The sequence below is a fragment of the Tigriopus californicus genome, chromosome 7 (genome assembly GCF_007210705.1).
Source record: "Tigriopus californicus strain San Diego chromosome 7, Tcal_SD_v2.1, whole genome shotgun sequence".
NCBI lineage: Eukaryota > Metazoa > Arthropoda > Copepoda > Harpacticoida > Harpacticidae > Tigriopus > Tigriopus californicus.
Window position 1 is genome coordinate 6,952,362 of NC_081446.1, and position 17,644 is coordinate 6,970,005.

Sequence of the window (17,644 nt, forward strand, 5' to 3'; positions counted from 1 at the left end):
ACAGCGGGGGCAAAACCAAGTCGGGGCTCTTTACTTGAGGCCCTGATGAACGTATCCTTGACTTTGAAAAGGTCATTCAGGTGCATATCTCCCGTCTCCATGCCAATTGATCAACATGGCTTGCGAACGATGGGCCCGGGGGTTGCTCACTTTAGAGTAATTTCTCGAGTATTGGGATCAAATCTACAGATTCTTCTGATGTTGAGACCCATTGCAGCATGTCGTTATGTGGCTAAGAGACTGAGGAGTGAGGACACGGACAGGGGTTGCATAAAATATGCATTAGAAATGCCAGGCACGCACCTCTCAGTCAAGGAGGCTTAGTCAGGTTTTCCCGCCGGAGCATGTTCCTCGCTGGATGGAAGAAGGTTCTCGTGCTTCTGTGGATAGCATGAAGAAGGAGCAGAATAAGAAAAAGGAGGACGAGGAGGTTTAGCCTATGCTAAGCCCCCTCCCCCCTCTCCCTCCCTGCCCCATCACGACCACCACCTCTCCATGGGGACATGGACATGGCAAATCGGCCAGGTTTGCGAGAAATTATGGCCTCCATTCATTGGTCATGAGATTTGGACAGGAATCATCAATATGGAGGAGGCTGCCTTGGGTTGGATGAATGCTTGGAGGTTGTTCCTTGGCTTTAGAGATGCGGGTGTTACGTGACAAGGGTGGCCAAGATGATCATCCACGGACACCACTTCAAACCGCAACCAACCACCTTCAGACAAGGGGAAAAGGCCAGGTGGGGCTGGATTTGGGATTTGGGTGGGTGTACATTTCTCCTCTGAATTGTAAAATCAAGACGTATTTTCTTCACTACTTGTGGTCGGTCCCACCATTTGAATTGATTGCTCAACTGTTCCCCACCTGCAGCAATACGGGGTGCATTCTTTTACACAGATAAGGAAGGACAGCCATAGCGGTATATTCGATCCTGGTTGCATGCATGAATCTTGCTTGGTATGTACTTTGTTCAAATATCTCCTTGGATTAAGTTCTTTTAGTTTTTGTGTTATCATGTAGCCCTCGTGGTATGTGGTGAAATGCGTGAGAAATATGATTATGAGATGTGAGGCACGATGATTAATGCTAGGAATTTGGATGTGGTAATTGTAGTGTTCCTTCTTTTCGTATTGGATGATTCAAAAGACAGACCTGTCAGGAATAAAAACTCCATTCGTTTGTTCGCCCGTTCCTTTAAGGGCCTGTAGAGTAGTCTTACCACGAGCTTAAACAACTCGACAGGCTGGGCATAATTGAATTCAGTTGTCTTTTTTGTTGGTAATCCGTACCCTACTCATAATCAACATCTCATTTGGAGGAAGATTGATCAGATTGCCTCTACTATTTCAAATGTAAGGCTTCACACCATTCGTTAAGAGCAACTTTGTACCAGACCTTTGTACGTACAGTGGTATATGCTATCTATAGAAGAGGGCTACTAAAAAGATTCGATACTTCATAGACTTTCGCAATCCTCCGTCATCTTGCCTAATAACAGAAAAAGACAATTTCCGATTTCGCCCACACACACATAATACTCAATTTATGGTTAACCGTTTTGAGTCCGATAAGTGTTTCATTTCTAAGTTCTGTAAATTGAAACTGACCGAGACACGTATTGTATGCCCAAAGTTCATACACCAAATTTGTTTTCCTATGCTTGCTGACCAAAGCCATGCATGCAGGTAACGATCGTCTTGGTTGTCGTCTCGGGTGTTCTCTCTGATCATAAACCTCCTCGTTCTACCTACTATACTATGTGTTTCAAACGACAACATTGTTACGTCCTACTCCTCATTTCAAACCTCATGGACTGACTGGTTGCCGGACTTCCCTCTCAAAAAGGCGGAAAAGAGAGTGAGTGACAAGTCGCAAAGATGCTAATTGCTTTTCCAAACCAGCTTGAGCCATTGGACCCCCTGTTGATCAAGGGGGAAAAAGAACCACCCGTCTCTTGTTTGCAATCTGCTTGGACTAAAAATGTCCTCTAGGTAGAGCAATAACATATCTGGCTTGGGCATCTAGAAAAACACCCCCATCAACGCTGTTTTCGTTGCTTCATGCAAAATGGACATGACTCAGGTTTTTTGTCACAAGTAGGCTTCATCGCACTTTTTGACGGTTCTAATGTAATCGAAGACACATACGTACAGCCTACATTATTTGTGGCCTCTTTTTCTTTGTCCCTTGCACATTATTGTGAGATTCCAAACTAGCATGATGGCCTTACCGATTTGTGCAAGTTGCCTGAAACGATCTGCGGCGGACTTCAACCTCTGAGCTTTTCTAAGATTATCCAGAGTGATGGATTGGGATGGATATACCATAGAAAACAATCCGGGGTACTTTTGAGTAGCGAAAAACAGTCGGGTATCGCCCACTTTCATTGGCACTCTCGGGGTTGAGACACATTGAAGGTGAAGGTTCACATTTTCAATCACTAATAAACTGGCTCGCAACTTCCTGTCACCCTTATACACGGATTTAACTTGCACCAAACCAGTCGTCTTTGTCCCGCCATCAAACGTGACTGAACTAGAAGAATAGTTCAAGAACTGAATGAAAAGTCCAGTAAAGATGTTGATCGGGCCACTCGATTCAGCCTTCAGATCGCAGGGCGATGATTTGCACCACATCGCCTCAATGAGACAAGCTAGGATGAGCAAGGATAAGTTTTTGACCCATTTTGATCCCCGTGGCCCTCTTGGCCCTCGTGGCCCTATTGGCCGTGTTGGCTTAGTGTGGCCAAACTTCTGGTTAAGGTATTGACAAATCATGATGCCAGCTAAAAGTCAACTGCAGTCGCAAACATGATCTAAGAAATCTCCATCCCCCAACCAAAGTAACGAACGGTAACGGCGTTTCTTGAACCGATTTGTGCTATCTCTCTGTACCCACCCTGCTCCCCCTCTTGTGGCCTGAGACCTTGCTCGTCATGTCAAAGACGCGAAGTACGAGGGTGAAGATGTGGCCGGATTTGACTTACCGACAACCCCGGAGCAAGTTTTGTACTCGTGTTTCAAACGGAAAACGACAAATCGGTTCAGCACTACTTCAAAAAGCATGCCTCCCCTCATGAAGTCAACGATGGAGAGCATTACGTTGCTTGCCAGTGAAAAAAAATCAAAGCTTATTTCCATGGATGTACATTCAGTGTGTGCTCTTGTACCTGCTCTTATTGCTGAAATGTTATAATTGGGAAGAAAGAGAAGGTGTAAATTTCGTATCGTCTGCGTGCGATCATGTCAACTTTGAAGCTTTCTTACCAAATTGAATTCAGTAGCTCATCAAAGTTCAATTTCATGTTTACGAAACACATCCATCATATATTGAAAAATTTGCTCCTCGTGTCTCCTTTACCAGAATGGAGATTTTGCGAGCCCTAGATGGGAGTTTCAAGACTAGTGCGAACATGAAATAAATAAAACAGGTGCGTACCTTTATAATTACGAGATGCAATTTGGCCGGAAAAATAACTTTTTCCAAAACATGATCGACCTTTCTTTGCTTTCATAGATTCGACACATTCTCCTAACTCATTAGATAATACAACCTAAAGCGTGTATGACACGAATGTTATTGTAATTATGTTTATTGATTTTCCCCAACATTTCATACAGTACAGTTATGATTGACAAGTAGTCTTAATTCAATTGCGTCGGCCCGGTTTGCCCCAATTAGAGATGATTAGAAACACACTCGGAGCTGAAATACTCGCCCAAAGTGACTGAACATGCGACGCTTTTTTCGACTCACTTCGTAAGAGAGGGAGATACATAAATACAAGAACCCTCCCTGCTCATTATGGGGCATGTTTTGAGATGTGAAATGGAGATTTTGCACCCAAGCTCAACCCCAACATGAAGCTTTAATTCATTACTCACACCCATAAAACATGGCTCTTGAACAAGTTAATGGGGCACCATGTGAGATCTCAATCGACCCAACTTGCCTCCCTCGCTCGGTTTATCAACTCAGTACGTACGTACATCATCTGCATTCTCCTATCTTTGTACGTACAGTATGTGGTACAATATGAACAGGAGTTGGCTAGTGCTTTGCTCTGGCAGACAGTCAAGTTCAAACGTTCTCTGGCGGATCGACATGCAAATTGGATTAATCCGTGCCAAGCTAGAGAAATTAGCATATTGATTCACGGTTTATTCCGAAACAAGCAACACCCTCTCTTCAAAACCCCCACCCGTCTATTTCAATCCAACCCCATGGATTCTGTGCATCCAATTCCCATTCGATTTTAGTTAAAACCACGTTGCCTCACCTCAGTTTGGCTTTAAAGCCACCAGATGTGTTTGTTATCTGGGTGCCAGAAATCCTCAGTCTTTTATGGACATGGTTTCTCGGTATTCATCAGGCAGGAGGGTAGATACGATTTTGGTCAAAACGACCAATTAACATGCCTTTCTGGGGATATTGTGTTCTAGACAGGACATGCCAGTTCTATGAACATCCCAGCGTACGAGCGCATCATTGACCAAGATTGGGGTCAATTTACATCACAAAAGATGTGGTTCTTGCGGGGGGTTTCAAATAACTGGTCTCGCGTTAGAAACTCGACATAGCAGCGCATTGGCCGCAGAGATAGTTAGAAGGGAGTATCAAATGATCGATTGGCTCCTTTTGGCGCAAATTTGTGCTTGGCTTGTGTTTGAGTATTAAATCATTGAGGACAAAAATACCCACAATCCGTGGGGTTTCATTCCATTGATTCCTGACTCGGGCGTGTGTTTTGGGTTGTAAGTACCACCCGTTGAATATAAATCCCAAATAAAGACGTTCAGAGTAACATTTCTACCATTCTTAGTGGTCCTCACCTTCATCACCACCACCACCAACAACAACAACAATGACGACGAAAGTGTAAAAGCTTTTTTGAAGTAGTCCACAAAAAGAGACAAGATATTTGCCGAGACCGTTGGTTGTCGATAATCTTTTTAATGAGAATGGCGGGACCCCGAGAGGAAAGATAAATTCGAATGACTGAAGCCTGTTAGTTACTGAAATGACTGGCTGTCTATCTACCTGGATTCACCTCGGAGGATTTGTTTTACGAGGCTCAACATATCTGGCGACAAAAACATGAAAGACCGCGAGAACAACAGTCATAAGGGTTATGAGTTCCCTTTATGGGTCACGAGATTGAGGGGGAGTCATTTGACGGTTCTTCCTTAAAGCTACGATAAACGCTTCTTTCTTGATGACCCTGATTTCTTTCAGTAGCAGTATGTTGTAGTACTAAATAATGTGACAGTGGTGTAAATAACAAAAAGCATGATTAGATCGAATGAGCCACCACGTGATTGGACCTCAATTGAATTCAACTGTACTTACCCTGGTATTTTCTTGGGCGCCACATGGTTCGTTCCAGACGTCGCAAATGTCTCGAATTGGCTAAAGTCAATCGGAGGAGTGAGCTTCGAAGACGAAAATGCGGAGCATTCCGAAGTGTCGGCGAGGACCGCGATCGAAATCGGAACTGGTGGTCTCGATAATCCAGTTGATCCACAAAGAACAGCCGGGTGTCGCCTATTTCGGGACGAGAAACGCAAATCTTGGGATTGGCTAGGCCTTCCACCAGCAAGTGGGACGCCTGGAGACCTGGATCACCTTTGTGGATCTTTTTCACCATCACTTTGGCTGCATATTTGGATTCGAAACCTCGAACCTCACGGCGGATGAAAAGAGATAAAACGGTCCCGGTGAACACCACGTCCGCGTAGATCACTTTTCGCGACTTGAGAGGCACGATTTTGCACTTGGCATGACCGTCGGTGATCAAGGAAAGGCCAGCACTCACCCAAAGGAGGACCCAAACCACTGGCAATCCCTGACTCCAAATCATGTTCAACGCCTCAACTCGCTCTACTCGCTCTACTTGACCTCATCAAGAGGAATCCAAATGACAGATAGACGTAACTGACACGTTCGGAACACTCAAGTCCATTTAGGAAATGGATTTCTCCTCTGCTAATTGAATTACTGGGCGCAAATCTCCATGGTCTGAAAAAAGGGTGCAATCGAAGTTCGGAAGTTCGACGTCTTCGGACTTGTATCTCGTCGGTTCGTCCCGGGCTTGGACGCCCTAGACGCCATATATGCATGTTTGTTTCTTATGAGCAGTATAGCTGTGTTCGTGGAGCGAAACGCTCATCACAGTGAGTTGGTCCCATTTGCGTACCGTGGATTTTCGATCTGGCGCAGTGAGCATGAGGTAAGCCCACCACTACCCCGCCAGGAAGATCGAAGACGACAAGACAGCAACTCATAGCGTCAAACCCAAAGAATCAGACTTGCAAACCCCCTATTCTCGCCTCCCTTCGCCTTAGCATCAGTTTTGGTTTGACATAAAAGGCAAGGCGGTGCAACCATAGGTTACCCCGATATCGGATGCCTTCGGAGAGCTAGAGAGGAGGAGGAGGAGGAGGAGGAGAAGGAAAAAAAGGAGGGAGGGAGGGAGGGAGGAACGAGGTAACCTTGTCGCATCTGGCAAGTTCTTTTTGTGGGACTGTGAATTATCTGTATGTTTGGTTGGGAGATACTTGATAAGGGATGGCCGACCACCTTTACGTGTCTTCCTTGATGAGCACTCAGCAAAAAATGGGCAACTCCTTCCAACAATGAATGAAAAGACGGCAATAAATTCGAGAAAAGAAAACCCACCCTAACAATCAACCCCCTGAATAAACTGAGCTCGAAACGGAGAAAGAAGGCATTCAGGTAAAGGGCAATGGGGAACGAAAGCGGTACTCAAAATTTCGATGGGAAGCAAATAAAAACTCGAGGCATCTGATTTCAACCAAGTCTTTGTTTCATAAAAACAATGCAGCAGCCCCTCTAGGCTCAAAGGTCATTGAGAATGTATTTTGAGAGCATCGACGAGCCATCTTTCCGTGGCGAGTCATATTTCCGTGGCAAGGAACATGTGCAGGAGCTTTTTCTTGCAATCAATGACACAAATACCTCCGCCATGAATGAGAACACCACCTGGGCTCCCCAAAATCGATGGTTGGAACGTCTTGGCGAATTTGCCATTGGGTTTTAACAACTGCAATTTCCCATGGGCCATGCTTCCCACCAGAATGTTCCCTAAAAGAACCGAGAGATGAAATAAGTTTGAGGTACGGTTTGAATGGTCATTAAAATCAAGTGGTCAACGACCACAGACAGTAATAGCGATATCTCTGTCGAGATGCTATCGATTTCCCAGTTAGCCAGCTATTCCATTGCAAAGTTATTTTCTTCACGCAACCTCAACACCCTAGAGAAACCCTACTCAGATTACTTTCAGAGCTTGAAAAATAGGGAGCGCACAAATACGAGAAAATTAGAAATGGCTAAGGAAGTTGAATAGCTACACAAAAAGGTACACATCACAAATCTCTAAAACTATAAAGAACTTCAAACAAAGGTATCTTAAAAGAATAGTCGTTCAAACGATTGCCTACCTGCAGGATCCACGTCCAATCCAGAAGCTTGTTTGAGGCGGTTTGACCCTTCAAAATGAGATTTGATCACTTGGAAGTGCTGATCTTTCAATCGAATGACGTAGACTTGTCCTAGGCCCAGATCGGAGGCATATAGATAACCTTTGGCGCAAGAGAGATATCTCACTTTGGAGTTCTTCAGGTCTAAATCGGGGACATCGATTTTAATCCTGAAATAGCACAAGAGAACTTGCACGATTGGATCCAAGGTACAGTGAAATCATGAAGTGGAAAATGGACTTCAGAAGGAGTTATCAGGCGACAACCCTGAGATGGTTACTGGTGCTGAATGGTTGGATGGTTGGGAATTAAAATAAGCTGTCTACACTCAGTTAACAAAATGTTCGTAATTTCTGTGCCTCCTTCGAGAAAGACAGGATACAGAAGAAGGCGAGGCAGACGCAATTGGTTCATGAATCTTTTAGGGCATATATGTCTGTGCAAAATTATCATGAAGATCAATATTGGAGAGAGAGTGCGAGAGCGAGAGAGAGCACAGGGTTAACTAAAAATGAGATGTTAGAAATTCGATATATCAGTAAATGTCAGAGTCTGGAAAAACTCGGAGGGCTAGTGCATTCGTTCACCGAACAAACGAGTTTCTTCTCCGAATTGAGTCGAAAGTGTCATATTTTTGGGATCCGCGCAATATGAGAAGCTCTGCTCTTCTTGGCTTTTACTTCCAATCAACGAATCGGGTGTCGGTAACTTACACGTGGACAATATCTCGGGTTTTTTCCACATCAATGAACACGATTTGAATGCCACTCGCAGTGGTCTCTGAAGTGACCAATCGCCCATATTCCTGATAGTAAGTCAAGCCACGGAAACGATGGGCCTCGCCTTCAAAGATCTTCCGGATGAGCTGACCATCGGATCGGAAAACATAGATGTATTTGTTATCCAGTACAACAACACGATGAATCGAGAGGGCTATTATGTAACGTGGGCCATCGAAGTCTATTTCCGACGCCCAATCCTCTAAAATAGAGATCGTCAAGAGATAACCAGTCAGATAAGTGGATTATAGAGCACCCACCACCTCACCTGTTTCACTCGAGATGCAATCAATGGACCAAATTTTGCTATTCTCTACATCTGTTACGAGCAATCGATTGCCACGAAGTGGTGCTACGGACTGAGGCACACCCGGGATTACAAATGACTTAAACAAGCCCAATCCAGTCCTCTTGGACGAGAGATCAAACTCAGGGGTAAGCGGCTTCCGAACTGGAACTCTACTCGTGTTCCAAGAATCCACGGACTGGTTTGGATGATCGGTTTTCTCAAAAGTTTGGACCCGTGGGATGAATATTCCGTAAGCCTGTGCCCAATCTTCAATTTCCTCCTCACCAGTCAGCAAGTCGTCGTAGGATTCTTCCGTACGATCTGTCACGTTCATGGTTCCATCATGAGAACTGTTTTGATGATCGATGAGGGATTTAGCTAAAGAAAGTTCGCCATCAGCTTCTTTCGTCCGAGCTTTGACAATTTCCACGCGGTCATGCTCATATTCATCAAAAGCTGTAAACAAGCGTTTTTGGCGGTTACTTGAATAGTTGTAATTCAATTTGGTTTTCTCAAAGGAACGAAACTATTTGAAATGAATTGTTCTTTCTCGTGTTAGAAATTCATAAACTTGAAAAGAAATATCGTTCCCTTCGCCATTCGCTTACCTTTGTCCGAATCGTAGGTCATAACCGTCATGTTTGCTCGTCCGTTGGAACCAACCACGTTCATGACAGTTTGATCATGGCCCCCTTTTTGCCGAGATTCTTGAGACATTTGAAAAACCGTGGTTTCGGGATGAAAGGAGACACTTTTGTTGACAAATCTCTCCTCTTTTTCTTCAAAAGGCGTCATATCTTCAGCAGGGTTGCCCTGGGGCTGTCCACCCCCATCTTCACCGGATAGATTTTTTTGAAATCGCTCAATATCAACTTCATGGCCACGATCCAGAATGGAGGATCCAGTTTCCGAGTCCTCTACTGCCGTTCCCGTGTCAATCTCGGGGAAGTTAGGGATTGAGTGGCGAAGCTCACCCAATTGCCGAGCCAAATTACTGACGGTCGATACCTCCTTGGGAGTAAATGCAGCGTTGGCGGGTATGTCGGTGGCAATAGTGCCCATCTTTGGGGTGGCAGGTACCGTAGTATGTGGTGAAGGGACATTCAGGGGTAGATTTTTGGTTACCATTGGCGAGTGAGGAAAGCGTTCAGTGGCTGGGAACCCCCCGGGTCGCATCAACCGTTGAGGTGAGGTGGATTCAATTTCCGGGACCTCTCTAACTGTCGACAATTGCTCGTTATTCGGGTATATGGAGTCATCCCCCCCATCGTAGCCCATGGATTTGATGTCAGAAGCATCCAAATCACGGGTTGATTTGCCCGTTCGGGTCACATCCTGAGGGTCCATGGCTTCCACGTCAGTCCAGACTGGATTTGACAAAGCATCTGAGTCAATCGCCGATACAAGATCATGACCATTTGGATCAGCCCGAGTATCGGTATGAGCATCAGTCCGAGCACCGATCTGATCCTTCAAGGATTGAAGCACATTCTGAATGTGATTCTCATGGAAACTAGCATTATGACGTAGAGACAAGACATGTGGCGAACCGTAGATTGAGTCACCGGCGAATCGACAATCCACCATCACGTCGTTAGGCCCTCCATTTTCTAAAACAATCTGCATCTGAATTGTAGAGGGTTTGGACAGGATGGCTTGTCGCTCATTCAAGTAGGTCTCGAACGATTTCTGGGGCAATATCACGCCTTCGGCATCATAGGTGATGAGCGTCAGGTACCGGAACAAGGGCTTATGCAACGGTTGATCCGTGAGCGAGGAGACGACTATTCTAATATGAACTGGGGACTTGGCATCTGGCTCCTGGTTGGCAGCACCACCCAAGGAATGACCGTTGGACGAGTCTTCAGCCTCCAATGGAATCACGTGCAAACGATACAGATCCATTTTGGATGAGATCTTGACACCCTCGCCAGGGAAAAACTGGCAATTGAATATTGGGAGAGGTCAAAAATAGATCTTTGGCTAGAACGGGAAATTTGAAGAATTGAAAACCTCTCTAATGGAACCGAGCGAGAACAGATTGAGTCAGCACTTCGAGGGGAAATGATGCCAGCCAAGTGAGTAGCAGTTGAAACATTCCAAGTACTTAGGGGGGAAAACGGAAAAACTAGAGGGCTAGTCACGGAAAAACCAATTAGACCGGTTAAGCAGGGTGGCTGATAACCAATTGGTTGAGGTGAGAAACGTACTAGAATAATTACTTGACCATCAAAATGTTCGTGATTGAACACAATAGATGTTTCTAGGTCCATACATTAATAAACCTTTAAGATATGGGATATGACTTTGATGCGTTCTAAAAGCAAAAGCACTATTGATATAAAGATTCGGCATTTTGGGGGTGAAAATTACATTGTACATGTTAGTTTTAAGGATTTTTGTTCCCATTTTCATTGGTAAGGAGCTACTCGTATAGTCTGAACTCCAATCAATGACAATAATTGTCGAGTAAATAGACCATCTCTGTCATTAAAGATTTTCACGAGGAAATTGCTCAATCCTCAACGACGAAGAATAGCTCAACTCACCTTTAAAGACACATTCAATTAGAATTAAACGGAACTTCAAAATAGAGCTCGTTTCAACTATGGTTTGAACCTAGAATTAAACATTCTTTGTTCATTCACCGGGGATGGCGGAGGATATGCCTCGAAGTCTAATTAAGTAAGCTTATATATTGTGGTTCCTGGAATGAAACTGTCTGTGCGAGCACATCCAATAATGATTATGGAGAAATGTTATACCAACAACTCGAAATCTTTTTCGTTTATATAATGATGGATACAAACGTTTCTTGGTTGTAATTACGCCGCCATTCAAGAGTGAACTCGGGAGGTCAATCTTAAGACACATTTTGAAGAGACCTAGAAGGTTCTTAACTACGAATCGTTCGAAGCAGACAGGGAACTCGATTTCTTTTTCATCATTCCCGTTCCCGCCATTGCGTGTTCTTTTGGCCGATCAACGCTGCGTCAGATTCCGAGAGACCGCGGGGATTTGGTCACCGGACTTCTTTCTCGAGCCTGCCACGTTTAGTAGTTGGTTGTTGATGAAGGCAAATACAGTTACTCGATGAAGACAGAGCGAATCCATGGGATGGAAAGATGGTAGGATTGTACATTGTAGAAAGGTAACTACTCACAGAGCACCTGGACCACTGATATGGGAGAGGCTCATATGGTCTTAACAAACAGAGATGTCCACAGACACATGCTCCTAAAATCAAGTCAATTTTGGGTTGAAAGACTTGGGATTCAAAAAGAGCAGTATTAATACGGACCTATCCCTCCCACGTGGTTAAATTTGAATCGAATGAAAAGAGAGATTGGCATGGGCCCACACTCCCCTGGAGAATCGGGCAACCATTCTGTCTGCTTCTACCGTCACAATGGAGCGCTTCACTCGCACATCAGTCGCACATGCACGGAATGAAGCATCTTCATGCACCATCGGCATCCGAGAAAACGAATCGACCAACACAAAGTGGACATGTTCTATACACACACAGGTTCCGAGTGAGAAACTACACTACCTACCTACTGATTTCACCCACTTAGTGAAAAACAACGACACTAGTACTACTACTAAATATCCGTCCCAAGTGTTAATTAAAAGGAAAAAAAATGGGGACCCAGCACTCTTTGACGTCTATTTGCGCTTGTTTATATGTTTTAAATCCCATGATAGTCAGTTGGGCTCGGCCATCGATCTTGGCACCTCTAATTGATCAGCCCAATAACCCCAAGGATTTGCTGAACATGTGGGATTTCCCAAATAGTCGCGTGGAGGGCACTCCTTTGCGGAAGCAAACCCGCGTCGATTTGGCAGCGGAAGTGTCCGATCCCAGCCCACAAACTGTCGAAGCCTCTGACGCAGATCAATCCGTGTCCGGTTGGGTGATGCCTCCAAGTCGAGAAGCTGAACCTATTGCGGCAGACAATCAGGACCTGGTGGCGGCTTTCTTACGATTGCCCGAGGCTATCAAAGCCAATCTGGCCAACCGCACCTTGAACGAGCAACTCCAACATGTCTCCGATAATCTCAAGGACAAACTGACCATCATTCAAAAGAAACTAGCCACCGACATTATTGCCGCCATCCAGCAACAAAACGAAACCGACGCCACAGAGTACGCCAATCACTTGACTTGATCGAATTGGGTGGCATTCATCTCTCTTACTCACATCATTTCTTGATCTTGTTATAGACAACTCACCACGCCTGGGTTTTTCGATTCTTTTGCTATGGTGAGCTCGTTTCTTCAAAGCATTGCTGATGTTCTCCAGTTATCATCTAAGCCCGGCGAAGAGCAAAAATCCCGAGCCATCAGAAACAAACGCGACATCATTCTTCCTAGTTTTGGCGAGGTGGGAGAAATCGTGAATGATGTGGCCAATTCAGTCCTCAACTCGGTCACGATTTGGATTCACAGGTAACAACGAGTAAACATTATTCCCTAGCTTTGGATGAAAAGCATGGTGGGTTCCTCAAAACAACGACCAATGTGTTGGATATTTCCTTTGTTGCAGACACGAGGGTCAGGATTGTGTGAAACGGCTTATGTGCGAATCCAACCAAGATATCTTTAAACGCGGATATCTTCTCCCGAGTGTTTTAACGTATACGTCCAATCTGGCCATCTCCGTGGCCAGCGAGGGGAAAGTAGCTGACAAATTGATGGCTGCCAGAAAGGGACGCAAAGGCGAATTGGATTGCGTAGATGCTTATCCGGATTGCTTGGTCCGGCTCTAGGGTCATGTGGAGGAACAAAATGGAAGCATTGGCTGTGACGATGAATTTGCGATCTGGCAATCCAAATACGAATGAAATATATTGCATGTTCCCAAATTTGATATCACTTTTGAGTGAGACTTTATTGACAATTGGCGGCTGCGCTTTGCATCGGCATGATTAAAGTAAAGCATAAAAAAGTAAAGGTAACACAAGGTTATCCACTTGAGTGGTGAGAGCCTCAACCACGGAGACAATGATCACAGGCAAATAGAGTGGGAGCCAGTCCGTGACAATGATAAATCCAAAGTAATCGAGTCCATGTAAAAACATTAATTGGGTAACAATCGAGGCCACGGTGCCCTCTACGGACTTGGACGAATCCGGGAACTTGAAGCGGCCGAATTTGGAACCGAAGTAACTAGCTGCCGAATCTCCGATCCCAATGCACAAGACGCCACTCAGGAGCTGAACTCGAGTCACGGCTTCGACCCCATGACACAACCACAATGGCAATGAGCAACCGATCAGTAGATAAATATGGGTCAGGATTAAGCTACCATTGTCTTTCTCGTCCAGGAACACGGCAAAACTGCTTTGGATGTACTGACTGAAGGGTTGAATGCAGTAGTAGCGAATGCTTTCCAAGAGCATGAAGACGCACTGAGCCACAATCGACGAGAGGTACAAAAACAGGGGATCCACTATGACACCCGAGGTGTATACCATCACCATGATTACGTGAAAATATTTCCTTGTTCTCGTGGAAGCCTTTTGACCGTACTCATTTTGGCTTTGTACCTTCAAAACAGCAATGAGTAAACATAACGCCCAGCAGATCATGAGCAGAACTCGAGCACGCACGTTCAGAATTTGATCCATAGTCCAGAGAATCGGATTCCTTTGGAGCGTGAACCACAAGTACGGCACAGCCATTCCAAATAACACAGTGAAGCCGGTGGGAGCAAACCAAGTGTTCTTTCCACACCACTTAAAACCGGGCAAAAGGGGAAGAATGCAAACGACGGAGCAAGCCAGAAGGCCTGTTTTTCCAATGATGGAAAAGCTGCCCTCTTCAGTAGCGGGATTATCAATGATGAGAAATAAACTGTTGACCGATTCAAAGAGAAACAGAACGACACCTTGAAGGATGAGAGTGCCCTCACCGAAGGTGAAACTCCGAGGGAACAATCGAAACATCTGTGGTAGGATAATAGCAAAGCTCCATAGTGACATGGAGCCCGTAGCGAGGGTGAATGGGTGGAATGGTTTGTGGTGGGAAGATTTCAAAAACAACACGAAAATCCCGTTGAGCAAAGCCGTGACCACGTAGACGTGGTTCCTTTGACGGTAGGTGGGCGTGTAATGAAGCTGATCTTGGGAGGTGCGCCTCAACCTGACTTCTTGCGATGAGGCCCTCTCAAAGAGATCACTCACCATGGCCTTGAATACATGACTGGCAAAATCAGAGACCTTTCGTTCATCGGCCACGGTGTAGAGGACATGGTAGGCGGTTAAGACTGAGATCAGCACAAAACACAAAGAGAGGAACAAGGTCACAGATTTAACGGGATACGGGTCGAAGTCATCCGTGAAAGAAGACAAGAGAGCGCAAGGTAGCAGGGCTAGACACCAGAGGCCATGTTGAGCCGGAGTTCGGAAAGACATGCTCCCTCTCTAAGATTGGATTGACGGATTGACGGATAGATGGATGGATGGATGGATGGATGGATGAACGACAACTGAGGGGGTCGGATCCAGGCGTAGAGTTATTTATAAGGATCTATCTCGCTTTAGTCGAGGGTGAAAATCCTGGCACTGATATCGGACAGAAGCCAATCGATGCCCGACAATAGATTCTCACCCGTGACAGCACTACACCACACGATTCGCCAGTGATGCGTCTTGATGGCATCGAGGTCCAGGATCTGGAAGAAGAACAAGATAAGATGACAAAAGCGTACTTTGGCGGGATTGGGAGACCAAGACCAGCTATGAATAGTTCGTAGCATTGAATGAATGCCCCTCTGGATGACACTTGAGTTCTACGACGGATCACTTTCATGCACTCACATCTTTGATTTCAAGGGCCGTGAGCGCTCCCGGCAGATCCTGTTTGTTGGCAAACACCAAGAGTGTGGCTCCCAACAGACGCTGGAAATTCAATCGTTTGGGTCTTAGTGGTACGAGCGTAATAGAACGGAATCAAATCAATGTATTCATGATAAAAGCATGTCTTGAAAATCAATCCGCTTTGGCAGAGTCCGCTACTCAGGGTCTCGGGCACCTACCTCTTCTTGGAGAAGTTGATGGAGTTCAGCTTTACAATCTTGCAGCCGTCGCTTGTCCGCCGAATCCACCACCCAAATCAGCCCATCCGTGGTCTCGAAGTAATTTCGCCAATAGGAGCGCAATGATTTTTGACCCCCGACGTCCCAAATATTCAGATTAAATCTATGGGTCAGACAAGTCCAATACCATCAACCACACGCCCTCTCATGTGTGTACCTAGTAACATATGAGCTTACCCGCGATGCTCCAAGGTCTTGATGTTGAAGCCAAGCGTGGGGGAGATGGTGTGGATGTCTTCGCCGTTGAATTTCTTGAGAATGGTGGTCTTGCCTGCGTTATCCAAGCCACTAGAACCCAAGTAAGATTCAATAACGGTGATGCCCAATGGAAATCAGGCCTCGTCGACGAATAGATTTATCAGCTAGGGCTAGGAGGATCAAAGGTCATTTTCGACCTAACTTCTAAGCCAGCTTCTGTATACATATTTTACTTGGACAGTACGCCGAGTACGCCCCAGTCACCAGTCCTCACCCTTGTATTTGGTAGCAACGATGGGGCACAGGTATGGAGAGAACGGACCTCGAGCCGTTCCCGATGAAGATTAACCCCAATGAAAGCTGGAAGCCAATGCTACTTGCTATTTCCCTAACTGGATCTAAACCCGGTGGCTGCGAGGTGGCTCAATCCATGGATTGGCCAATAGGACCATGGACCATGGACCAACCTAATGCATGAAGGAGTTGGTGTTGATCTTTCGCGGACCCCACCAGACATTCCTAGCTACATACCTAGGCTCAATTATTACACAAATCATGTTACCCATCAAGCTACATATGCATACATCCTAGACAATGGATGGAATGACTGACTTACAGCACCAAGATCCGGACTTCTTTCTCTTTCTGTTTGAGTTTGGTGAGAATGGATAGGAGGCCCATCTTGCTGGCCCGCTCTCTAGACACCACCGGAACACTGGATCACTGGATCACTGGATCACTGGATCACCTGACCAGAGGCAAGGACGGGCTCTAAGTCCGAATCTTTGGTGGAACCAAACCACTTTGGATTGAATCAATAAAATGAAGGAACAAAGCCAAAAAGGAAGAAAGGTCAGGGAAAAAGGCAGGAATAAGGTTGATGGATTGGGAGCGGGCAAAAAATGACCGTCAGGATGAAATGTTTTGAGGATTTAAGAGCCAGGAACACCCAAGCCAGTGGGAATCAGTGACTCAATGACTCATAGGGCAGGTAGCAGGATAGGTAGGCAGGTCGGTCGGTACGTAGGTAGTTAGGAAGTAAGCCCAAGGGAAGCCCACCCACTCCTTTACTCAATCACTCACACCGCTCACACCCTATTCAGAGGTGATGCTGGTGAGTTTCTTAAGGCACATGGTATTTCTCCATGCTCAGTCAACTCCAACGATGAGGGATGTTGAGTTGATGCATAGATAACTTCATATATAGATCGATCAAGGGCGCTGCGATCGCATGTTTTCGTCTCAGCTGTCGCTGGTGGAAAAAATGTTTCATTCGTAGTCAAGCTACTTAGGACAACTATGGTGCAAATTTGAATCGTTGACGGCTCGTCCAAATTCAGAGTAGAAACCCCCAATAAGACTCCTTGTCAAGCAATTGTTCTCGTCCAGCACGCTTCATAAAACAAGTTTGAGTAAGTTGTCCGACCACATTTTTAAGAACGAAATTTTGAAGAGGTTAAAATGGGGCTCAATCCATGTGTTGGAAACCCTTAACTGAAACGCAAGGAACAAGCCTGGGTTCAGGCTGACCTCCAGAGGTGTCGGAATTACCTTGTTTACGTATAGGAGCAATCATGTTGCCCACATTCAAGCACATTGTTGGGAGATTGAAACGAAATTCCAAATGCCTCATCATTGTGTTGCAATTTCGGATACATTTTGTTACACTTTTGAGATTTTCGAGATGCGTTGTTAAACCAGGGCAATCAATAGAGTACATGATTTGCTCTACTAATGTCCAAATCTTTTTTTGACATGTTACGTGTATTATGC

The 17,644-nt window shown here is 45.3% G+C and overlaps 4 protein-coding genes across 4 annotated transcripts; 1 reads left to right on the forward strand and 3 right to left on the reverse strand.

The window, feature by feature from the left end:
- Positions 1–6,803: 6,803 nt before the first annotated feature.
- LOC131883966 (uncharacterized) lies at positions 6,804–10,626 on the reverse strand. The gene is made up of 5 exons (XM_059231579.1): positions 9,179–10,626; positions 8,550–9,026; positions 8,216–8,483; positions 7,464–7,672; positions 6,804–7,104 (listed from the first exon to the last, which is right to left on the reverse strand). The coding sequence occupies exons 1-5, from the start codon at positions 10,473–10,475 to the stop codon at positions 6,917–6,919; spliced, it is 2,439 nt and encodes an 812-aa protein (XP_059087562.1). The 5' UTR covers positions 10,476–10,626; the 3' UTR covers positions 6,804–6,916.
- Positions 10,627–10,834: 208 nt separating this feature from the next.
- On the forward strand, positions 10,835–13,486 carry LOC131883971 (uncharacterized). Its single transcript, XM_059231584.1, has 3 exons — positions 10,835–12,720; positions 12,799–13,023; positions 13,121–13,486. Exons 1-3 carry the CDS (start codon positions 12,215–12,217, stop codon positions 13,341–13,343), a joined length of 954 nt encoding a protein of 317 aa, XP_059087567.1. The 5' UTR covers positions 10,835–12,214; the 3' UTR covers positions 13,344–13,486.
- Positions 13,440–15,128, reverse strand: LOC131883967 (dolichol kinase-like). Its single transcript, XM_059231580.1, has one exon. The coding sequence runs from the start codon at positions 14,988–14,990 to the stop codon at positions 13,503–13,505; it is 1,488 nt and encodes a 495-aa protein (XP_059087563.1). The 5' UTR covers positions 14,991–15,128; the 3' UTR covers positions 13,440–13,502.
- Positions 15,108–17,228, reverse strand: LOC131883974 (ADP-ribosylation factor-like protein 2). Its single transcript, XM_059231586.1, has 5 exons — positions 16,488–17,228; positions 15,851–15,961; positions 15,614–15,776; positions 15,396–15,476; positions 15,108–15,250 (listed from the first exon to the last, which is right to left on the reverse strand). Exons 1-5 carry the CDS (start codon positions 16,550–16,552, stop codon positions 15,116–15,118), a joined length of 555 nt encoding a protein of 184 aa, XP_059087569.1. The 5' UTR covers positions 16,553–17,228; the 3' UTR covers positions 15,108–15,115.
- Positions 17,229–17,644: the final 416 nt, after the last annotated feature.